The 11033-nt window shown below is 43.7% G+C and overlaps 1 protein-coding gene across 2 annotated transcripts in view; it reads left to right on the top strand.

The window, feature by feature from the left end:
• Window positions 1–3199: 3199 nt before the first annotated feature.
• Window positions 3200–11033, top strand: part of CRY1 (cryptochrome circadian regulator 1) — a 40003-nt gene continuing 32169 nt past the window's right edge. For both annotated transcript variants that reach the window (XM_033058093.2, XM_033058092.2), the window contains exon 1: window positions 3200–3414. In XM_033058093.2, coding sequence (XP_032913984.1) covers window positions 3257–3414 — 158 coding nt within the window. In that variant the 5' untranslated portion in view covers window positions 3200–3256. The remainder of the gene's footprint in view (window positions 3415–11033) is intronic.

Genomic DNA, 11033 nt, shown 5'->3' with positions numbered 1-11033 from the left:
TATTGTTGTCTCTGTGAACTCTTCTTCTGTCAGCTACATGTTCAGTAGTCTGTACTGGGTCTGTGAAAAAGAGATAAGAGAAATGCTATAGAAAGAAATTTTGCTCTAGAAACAGGGTTCACACTTGGTCTTTCCTAAATAACAGCTGTTCCAAAAACAGTTAACAAAGTCTGTGAATATAAAGCATACAGCGATGCTAAAAACATGCATCTGAAAAAAATAGCTTCTGATTTGTAACACAAAATGTACTGTATACTTGCTTCTTTATGTTTTTTTCACTTCATGCCTTTTTGTTATCTTTTTTCCTTTCTATCTTCTCCCCAGTCTCTTCATTTTCGCAATCACAGTCTGGGCTAAATTAGCAATATTGTTTAAAAAAGTTATTCACAAAAGAACACTGCAGAGAGGTTTACTTGTATGAGTTCCTTGATTAACTGTCATTCTATTTTCTATTTCAACTAAGTTGGAGTGGCTCTTCCCTTGAGATCTGAAATTTTAATTAATATAGTCTGCATCTATTATATATTAATATATCCTGATACAATATTAATTATACATGAATATGTTCTTTCTCTCACTTCTGAGTCAAGAACAAACTGTCTTGCATAGAAGGCATGGCCACGTGGAGCCAAATAGTGTTTTGACATAATGGTATGCTAATGATATATACTGCAATTGTTACTTAGCCTGTAGCAACCAACAGCTTAGAGCCTGATGGTTTTCATGGCTGCAATTTGTTTATGAAACCATAAGGTATAGTGAGGAAGGGCTGTTTCCACCTCAGTATTCCCAAGAAGGCAGATTCCTTGATGCTGGACTTTATTCAGGGCTGTCTTCAGTGTGGCAGTCTTGTGGGGAGCTAACAGGGCACATAATGAGTATGCAAAAGCAATTTAAATGTTTGAAATAAAAACTATGTTGTGAAGTGACTTTCCTTGAACATAAGGAATCTACTTCTTCAGTGTGTTCAAAAATTACAGAATTTACATGAGTTTGATGACAGTGGTCATTAACTACTGAATTTCCTTTTTTATTTATTTGAAAATTATTTACCAAATATTTGGCTAATAATAATGATAAAAGCTCAATCAGGCAAATAAAAACGAACTCTGTATTAATTGAGAAAGCAATTTTTGACTTTACAATGACCCCACTACTCCAGTTCTGAGTTGCAGCAAGGGTGTATGATGGAATCCCATATGTTCTTCTTGGATCGGAGTGATGAGCTGTGGAATACGATTTTCTACATACAACAAAGTGGTAATTGGAAAACTCATCATAATTTATGCTGTAGTTAAAGTCAGTGTTCAAAAATTGTTCAGTCTCCACACGCTACACCTTTTAGAAAGAAATTTTGTGTAAGACCAAGCAGAAAGGGATCCTAATCGTGGCTGGGGCCTTTGCATACCTTGATCATCAGTGGCAGGTGGGGCCTCTTCTCCCAGGCAAGCTGTGACAGAGCCTCAAGCTTCCAAAGGGGAGGTTCAGGTTGGACATCAGGAAGAATGTTTTCACGGACAGGGTTGTTAAACATTGGAATGAGGTGCCCGGGAGGTGATGGAGTCAGCATCCCTGGAGGTGTTCAAGAAACAACTGGACACAGCATTCAGTGCCATGACCTAGCTGAGAGGGTGGTGGTCAGTCAGAAGTTGGCCTCAAAGGTATTTTTCAACCTAAATGATTCTGTGATTCTATTACTGTGTTTATTATGTCATTCAAAGTGAGAAAAGAAAAGCATGAAGGGAAATATATAATGCATTTATCTCTCCTTGTTGACTTTTAATTTCTGTGGATCTTAGCAGATAAAATATTTTAGGAGAAAGAAAAATGACAATTCCTTAAATACTGTCTGGAATTCTCGAAGTTAAGAAAGGTCTGTCCTGCTGCTTTGGGTTCACTGCTTTTTACTTGAGACATTATTTCTAACGAGATCACTCTTGCTGTTGCTACCCACTTGTCTGTGGCTGTCTGTGGAAACCGTAGATTTGAACTGCAATCCACAGGTGGAGGTTTATTTTCAGATCTGTATCCAGAGCCGCCCTGTTAAGGCTCCAAGGGTTGTACTGAGTCCTGTCAGTGCGATGCCTCCGTCGGCTGCTGGCCGTGTCCTGTGTAACCAAGGAGCGGGCCCAGGGAAACCCGCCGTGTTGGCAGCGCACAGACTGTGCTCTGGGCTCTGTCATTAACACGCGTGAGAAATTCACCATTTAGTATGGCTTTACTAGCGGAGCAAGACGGTTCTGCTTAACCGTTCTGCTGCTTGAAAGCCCGTCTGGGTGCGGCAGCGCGGCACGGCCGAGCCGCTCTCTCTTCCCCGGGGGCTCCTTTTGACCAACACGTCCGGAACGGCACCGGGAAGCAACGAGCCCTCGGCCCGCGTCACAGAAGCGTCAGGGCCGGAGGGGCCCTCCGGAGCTCCGATAACCCAGCAGATGCTCCCTACGCACGCGCTTATATAAGCGCCCCGCCTGTTTCCCGCGGGATGGGGCCGGGTGCGGTGGGACCGCCGGGCACGGCCCGGGGGCGGGCGGGCGGCGGCAGCGGCGCGGGCGCGCGCGGCGCCCCATACATAACAGGCTCGGGGGCGCGCGCACGCGCCTCCCGGCGGAAGCGGCGCCACCAAGAGCCGCCTCGCGGCCCCGTGCTCATCCGGGTCCCGCCGCGCTTCGCCGCGGGGGGGGTGGAGAGCCGGGCCCCGCCCCCCGCCGCCGCGGCCCGCTGGCCCCGCGCCGCTCCGCCGGTGGGATTCCCGCCGCGGTCGCGGATCCCTCGGCCGCCTCTGGCCCCGCCGCGGGCGAGCGGCCGCCAGGCCAGACCTCCCTTTCCCCGCTCGCCGCCGGTAGCGAACACACCTCAGAAACGTGAGGGGCCGCGGTCACGTGGGAGCGGCGCTGGCCAATGGGCGGCGGGGGGCGGGGCGGAGCGGCCGGCGGAGCCCCGCGCAGTCACAGGGCGAGCGGCGAGGAGGCGGCGGCGGGCACGGATAGCGCTTTCCGCGGTAGGGCGCCGTCACCGCCCAGCAGACACTGCCGGGCCCAGCGCTCCCACCTTTCCTCCCTGCTCTCCCCGACGCGGGGACTCCGCGGGGTGATGCGTCCCCGCCGGGCGGCCGCTCCCGCCGTGTCCGCCGGGTCCTAGAGCCGTCCGCAGCGAGGCCCCGCGGGCCGCCCGCCGCCCGTCCGTGCTCGCCCGGCGGCGCCGGGCCATGAGCTGCCCCGCGGGCGGCGGCGGTTCCCGCTGAGCGCCCGCACCCGGCATGGGGGTGAACGCCGTACACTGGTTCCGCAAGGGGCTGCGGCTCCACGACAACCCGGCGCTGCGGGAATGCATCCAGGGCGCCGACACGGTGCGCTGCGTCTACATCCTGGACCCCTGGTTCGCCGGCTCCTCCAACGTGGGCATCAACAGGTGGCGGTGAGTGCGGGGCGCTGCGGGGGCCCTAATCCCCGCGTTATGTATTCGGTCACGCTGCCTCCCCGCCATCCCCTCCCCTCCGCGCCCGATTGGGCCGCCGCCAGCGCCGCTTCTCTGGGCCGCTCGCCCTCCCCGCGGGCCCGGCGCTGTTACATATCCAGCCCAGCGCCGGCCCGGGCTGCGGCTCCCGCGGCGCACGTGGGAGGGAGGGGGAAGAAGGGACCGGGAAGCCCGCAGCAGAGTGCGGGACGGTGGGCTGTGGCTTCCTGGGAACGGGGACGCTTGTTCTCGCTCCCGAGGGCAGCAGTTCGGTGCCTGGGCGCTGGAGCTCAGAGCCGGGTTGCTGCCGGCCGGAAAACCCTGTGGGGAGCAGCCGCGAGGGCTTGCACCATCTCAGGAACTCTGGGTAGCCGGGAACTCCAGGGCGATTCCGTCCCGGAGAAACTGTGAAGCTGTTCACTTCACTCAGAAGTACTTTTTCAGGGTAGCGTTTCTGCACGGAAGGGTATCACAGAATATCCCGAGTTGGGAGTGACCCACGAGGATCATGGAGTTCAGCTCCTGGTCCTGCATAGACCAGCCCCAAGAAACCCTCTGTGTGCCTGAGAGCGTTGTCTAAATATTTCTTGAACTCTGGCTGCCTTGGTGTGCAGTGTCCCTTTCTGGAGCATGCAGATTTGTTCCTGCACTCTCAAGCCAGTTGTAATTCTCCTACCCCATATAAAAATGAACTTTACTGTGGAGCTGTGACTGATGCTTGCATGCTAAATGTGTGCCATAATAAGGCAGAGGTTAATAGGACTTCTGTGCATGCTTGTTATGTGAGATTAGATAAAACATCACTAGGAATCTGAAAATTGTTACCCTTGTAAAATGGTTGGTAATACAGTTGTGTAGTTTGGTAGTTTGGGTATCATCTGTTCCTCCAGTGTCAGGAACTTGAAATGCTAGTGAACTTAGCCTGCCCAGGCTGCAGTGCAGAGAAGTTGCCTAATTATGGAACAGGCACAATGAAAATTAGCTTAACATTCTGTGCCATAGAAAAATTACAAAGCTTAGAAATTTCAGGTTTCAATTGCGTTTACTTGAAGGATTGTTCCTTCCAGATTTAATAATTTGTATCCTAGCTTATACTTTACCAGCCAGGTAACTTACCTTTGGAGGTTTTGGGTTTCTCTTTTTTTTTTTAATATTTTGAGAAGTTTTCCTTACAATCTTCTTGTTTTTAAGAGATAGAAATATTAAAGAGTCTTTTTTGTGAACTTTAGCTTGATGATTATTTAATTTTCATTGACAAAAACAACTTATGAATAGCTGTTAGATACTTCCCTTATCTGAGATTCATGATGTACATTTATAAGAGACTTTTAAATCTCTTGTTTTGAAGGGATATGGTTTTTTGAATAACATTTTGACTTCCTGAAGAAGATCAGAGGTCTTAATTTTGTGGATGAAGCATGAATAGCTACTTAAGTTTTAAAAGAATGTACGCACTTGGCACCAGTCTTAGTATTAAGGAAACCACATGTCATAAGAATACTTCATAGGTCTCTAATGTGCCCTGCAAATGAAATGCTGAACAATTTTTGGTTGTATTCTCTGAGCTAGTGAATGATAGACAAATGTGAACTTTGATTCTAGCAGGAGGAAGTTCATGTCTTCAGTGCTATTGGCCTGGTTCTTCAATGACTGTGTAATATGATCATTAGCTGATAGAGTCCTTGAGTACATTTGTATGTGATATATTGCAGGTTGGTTTACTTTAACAGTGTTTTCAGTGTTTTAGAAGGCAACTAGTCCTTCCACTGCATTTTGCATTTCAAGAAAAATGCCTGGTTTTAGTTGCTGGTTAGGGGGACTGAGTTTGGGGTAGATTACAACTCCCCTGTCTAAAGCACTTCCAGCAATCTCCTGGTACTCAAACACTCTCAAGGCACATGCTGCACATGGATTAGAGTAGGAAATCTTGCTGCCTGCATAGCCTGCTTTTGTGAGATCATCAGGTTTTTTTCAAGTTTAAAAGTACAACAGCTGTATAGAATAACTGGCTGCTAAAGCTCTGTGTTTATTAAGGTGGTTCTCAAGAAATTTTTATGTAAATGGACAGTTATTAGTTTGGTATGAATCCATTTAGGTTCCAGTGGTTTTAATGAGATATTTTTAACCAGTGCACACATATACATTCCCAATAAGTATACACAAGATCTGTGATGCAGTTTTTTGGTTTGCCAGTTTCATTTGGCCCTTATAATTAATAATAAAACATCTTATGTTCTTTTTCACTTGATGACTATGAGCAAAATCGTTGCTTACTTGCCTGTTGAATAGGACGTTGAATTAGTCAAAACCTTTTTATTTGAGACTAGGAGCAGAAGCTCTTCAGCATTAGGAAAGTGAGTCAAATTTAACCTCCTGGTGTGAATTTACAGTGGTCCTTTCTTAATTTGAGTTGATTGACACCAAGAGTTCGTGGGTCTAGTGCCCTGGGCAAAACTCTTCTCTGTCAAACTATGACTAACACAATCTACATGAGGAAAAATGTTGAAAGAATACAAGAAATCAGGAGGTTTAGTTTCTTGTTAGCATATTGTCACTCTGCAGGGTCGCCAGTTACAGTTTATATTAACAAATGTGTATTAAATCTGCTAAATAGCAACCTTTAATAGAGTGGTGCTTTCTAATTAACTTTTCTCTTTAAACAGTCATGTAACAATCGGGAACTAATATTTTTGTGTAATTGCACTATTGAGCAAGTCTAATTACTAAACAGTCACATGGTCTTACTGACCTCCTTTCTCTTGGCATTCAGCCTACCTGTTCTAAATTCGTGAATGCCACGTAACAAATGCCAGGACCTCCCTCAGCTCACTTCATTTTTTTTTCTGGTTCTGATCTGTTTCTTCTTATTGTTCCTTTTTTTCAAGCTGTCAGATAAATCAAGATGTGCTTTCATTGAAACACGCTTTTTCTATGGAACGAGTTTGCAGTGTTGTTCACAGATCAACACTTGAGAGAGAGAAGTTACTTGATGCAGTAAAAGGTGATGGAGAAATGGTGGAGGGAGATGCCAAATGCTAAAAATCACACTAGTGCTCTCTTAAAATTTTGTCAGTTGCCCTTAAACTTTAGGCACCAGAATTAGCTTGCATCTAATTGTGTCAACAAAGGAGGCAAAGAATGTAACTTGCATATTCCAACAAGTAATCATTACCTACTTCTGAAAAAATGTGTTCCATGTGCTCAGACTTTCCCATATTAAGGAGAATGGGATCTCATGCTTAACATCACCTAGGGGAGAGCTTCATTTAGCCTTGGTTTTAGGACAGAGTGACAATTGATCACAATACCTGAAAAGAAATGCAGACATTCTGTTAGTTGCTGCATAAGGATTTAATTTAGGTAATAATTTACCTCTTTTAGTTTGCCTTTTTGAGTATGTTTGACTGTCTTTGATAGGCTAGTTAAAACACTGATGTGCAATAGCTGATTCTATAAAGATGGATAGTCTAATCTTGCCAATCCTTGTATTTCCTTTTTTTTTTTCAAACCATTCCTGAAGAGAAACAGCTTTCACTTTTAAAACAAGAGTAATAGAATTTGTTTTGTATTCCTCTTAGATTTTGTGAGAATATGATATGTTCAACATCCTTCAAAGTTAGTTGCTGCTATTATGGCAGATAGTGGTATTGACTTCAGAGAGAGAAAAGAGGTGGTTTTTTTTTTCCCACACAAATTCCAAGCAAATAAAAAGTTAAAACATGGAAATGGGAACTTGTTAAAAAAAATACTTAGACATCTTTCTTAGTATCTATGAAATTTTGCTATTCTGTGCATCTGCTTTTGATAATATACTTAGTTTCAGCTTACATAAGTATGATTTGCCCAATAGAGATGTGTTGGTTGGATAGGGGATTGGTGGGAAAAAAGTTGTCAATAGAATTAATCTATGAGTGATTTCAGTTTCATATTTGTAATTCAGGCAGATAAAATTTGTGTATTATACTTTGTTAATTTTTGGTGACATGCTTAGTATGTAAAAAGAAATGCACAGAAATATTCATTACTTCCCTGATGAAAACATCCCTTTAAGTTTGTTTTGATTTTGTAGCACTTAGAATGAAAATCTATTTGATTTATTAAATATTTAACATGAAGCCCACCAAAGGCACTCTATCATTCCCCTTGGTTACACAGGGAGTAGAAAATACAACAAAAAGCTTGTGAGTCAAGATAAGGACAAGGGGAGATCACTCAGCCATTACTATTGTGGGGAAAATGAATTAATTTATTACCAATCAATTCAGAACAGGGTAACTGAAAATAAACTAAGTTCTTAAAGCACCTTCTTCCCACCCCTCCCTTCTTTCTGGGTTCAACTTCACTTCCATTTTTTCAGCCTCCTATCTCTGAAGATCACAGAGGGATGGGGAATGGAAGTTTTGGTCAGTTTGATCAAGTATTGTCTCTGCTGCTTTTTCCTCAGATGAAGGACTCCTCACACTCACATTTTCTCCACTATGGTCCTTCATGGGCTGTAGGTGAACAACTTTCCTCTCGGTGGCCTTCACTACAGGCTGCAGGGAACTCTCTGCTCAGGTGCCTGGAGTGTGTCCTCCCTCTCCTTCTTCCCTGATTTAGGAGTTTGCAGTGTTGTTTCTCTCACATATTCTCATTTCTCTCTGGCTTTGGTTCCTGAGCAATAATGTTTTCCTCCTGTCACATACGTTTTCCCAGAGGTGGTACCTTGGCCTGAGCAGGTCTGTGTTGGAGCCTTCTGGCATTGGCCTGGAAAGACAGATGGAAAGCTTCCAGCAACTTCTCACAGCAAGCCACCCTTTAGCCCCACAAAACCTTGACTTGTGGCCATGCAAACCCAGTGCAACCCAGCATATCCCCTAATGAGTGGCTTCAGCTCTAGAGTGGTGTGTGCCACTTGGAGCACTTCTGTTCACCCAGCCCATTAAATTGAGGGTGATTAATCTGTGAAAAGTCTGTAGCTTGTTTCCAGAAGTTGCATTTTCAGATGGGAGCTCTGTGATACCTGCAGTTAGATTAGAGAAACCCCTCAGTGCCACACCCCTAGGCTGCTCACCTGTTCTCTTCTACAAAAAACATTTTTTACCCCAAAAGTGCATCCAGTTCAGCAACTCCCTCTATAATTTGTGTTACATGATCTAGCCCTATGATTTACAAAGTACGTCATTGGAGCACACTGACGTATGGGTTTAATCCTGCACTGTTGATGAAAGGGTTGGTTCCACCCTTTTATGATAGCACACAACTCTGTCGTGAGCCAGTTTAGCTCATCAATCTGTCCAAAAGAGATTAATTACCAGTTTTGGTGGGATTAGCTCTGTGGTAGATTGCGCCAGCAAAAAAGTCACCGTAGTAGTAGTAGTAGTAAAGAGGCAAAGAGTGGGAAGGGCAGGTACCATTTCTTTCAGTGTCAGTGTACATTTGAGTCAGATTACAATGGTCATATCACTCTTGGCCTGCATTGCTCATGTCTGCAGTAACCACCAGGTGTTTTTTGGAAGGGGATTATTGGTGTCTTCTGTGGCTTGCCATTTGTTGACACCCTTTGAAATTATATTGCTGAAAATAAGTATTGGCCTTTTTACTGTGCTGGGAAAAGATGCAATTTCTTTTTTGTCATACTGTCAGAATGTGAGAAATAATCCTGCTAGCTGAGAAATTATACTGTGCTTGTTTCCTTATTTTGGTGAATGGTCTTGTATCACCAGATTATGTAGTGTTAACTACTGTTCAATTGGACAAGAAGACTGCACTGGTTGGTGTGGAGGGAGCAGGTGGTGCTGCAAATTGAATTGTGCTCAGTAAGTTGGTTTTTCCAAATAGCAGGTACTATAGGCCAGAAAAATTACAGTGAGCATCTATACAATCTGGGTTTTGACTCCAAGGTTGATCTTGAAGGAGCATTATTTCCTCAGGTTAAGAAATTATTTTTTTAGACACCTGGTTTTAGACATCACTTATCTCCGGGTTTAAGGATGTCCAGAGAAGATCTGGGTCAGGTGTTCTTGATGTGTAATAGTATGTGGACTTTGATCATTAAGGGAGAAATGTGGTTTTGAAACAAGTCCATAGGATTTTTTTACTTTTACAGAAGTATCAATAGATCACATTCTTTGTGAGTAGGGCAAGGTAATCTGTCCACACCTCGTAATGTTTCCTACTCTGGTCACAAACGGGGAGGTTGATAACCCCCAGCAAACACCATCTGTGATAAATGTGAAAGCAGCTTTTTTAGGCAATCAAGAATACAGACTGGTTTTTTTTGGTTTTTTCTTTTTTCTCTCTCTTAAGTATGTGTCAGTGTCAGTTCTTCAAAGCAAGTTATTTTATGCTACTATTTGCTTTTGGGCATTTTAATACAACAAAATATATTTCCCTCCAATTTGGGAAAATGTCTTTATCCCAGCCAATAGAAGCTATTTTTGAAATATATTATGCAAATATTGCAGAAAAGCCTTATTATTGTACATTACCTGAACTTTTCAGTTTCTAGCAGTTTATCTACAGCATGAAAGCCTTTATTTTCAGAAGTGGTTCTTTCCCATACTGTGTCTCAGTGCCTGGCAGGTTTTCAGGTTAGTTATATAACCTGTGATAGGAGGAAGGTCAAGCTGCCAGCAAAGTCGGCCATTTTTTCAGTGCAGAAGTCACATTAAAGTCTGTGATGTTATGAATTTGCATGCTGAAAGAAACTCTTTGCTTTAGGGGATTTTGTGACTTTCCCATAGTGACCTAAAAATCCAAAAGTCAGCTTGAACGTGAGTGAGTTGGGTAAGGAGTGTAAGAGTATGTGCTTTTGTGTTCTATGGGCTCAGTAATTTACTTAGCACATTTTAGCAGTTTTAATAGCCATACCTTTGGTTAACCCTAGGAAAGGACTGGATGTGATTACCAGGGTAAGAACTTAATCATATTTTAGTGCAATACATTTAACTTAAATTTGTCAGAACTCTTAATTTAACATGGAGCGAGGTTAGTTTGTGTGCTTCTGTGTACTTTTGGCTTTCATGTTCTTTGCAATCTAGGTCAAGAGGTGAGTTATAATTGCAGTGTTCTTCTAAGCCTGAAGCCTCCATTTGTTTTTCAGGTCACCATAAAGTATTTGCTTTCACTGCTTTGGAGTTTTGTGAGTGTAAATGGTTTTTCATAAGGGAGTAAAGCTTCAGTGGAGATGAAGGATAGACTGGAAAGGACAGGTCAATGTTTCAGTGTTCTCTTTCAAGTGTGTAAGTGGAGATGGCTGTGGCAAAAGTCTGTATGGGTGGGTGTCTATACTTTTGGAACAGTTAAAAATTGGAGTGCATTCCAGTTACCAGTGGAGATAATAAAAACCAACACGTGAGCTTTGTTAGCATTAGTTTAGACAGTAGGTGAGCTGCATGAACAGAGCTTCCTAAAATATGGGGGTTTTTTTAATAAATACTGTTCTTTTATTTTTTTTATTTTTTTTTACTATTTATTTTTAAATTGCATTAGTATTTGAAAGGTCCAGAATTTAATGTTAGTAAACCAGGGTAGAAAATAAGAACTTCATAATACTCAGGGTTTCGGAAGTAAATTAGTAAATTCAGGTGTCAAACTGT

This window comes from Catharus ustulatus, chromosome 4, assembly GCF_009819885.2.
Source record: "Catharus ustulatus isolate bCatUst1 chromosome 4, bCatUst1.pri.v2, whole genome shotgun sequence".
In the NCBI taxonomy this organism is placed as follows: domain Eukaryota; kingdom Metazoa; phylum Chordata; class Aves; order Passeriformes; family Turdidae; genus Catharus; species Catharus ustulatus.
Note: the sequence above shows the minus strand (reverse complement) of the source record. Positions and strands in the feature narration are given on the sequence as shown.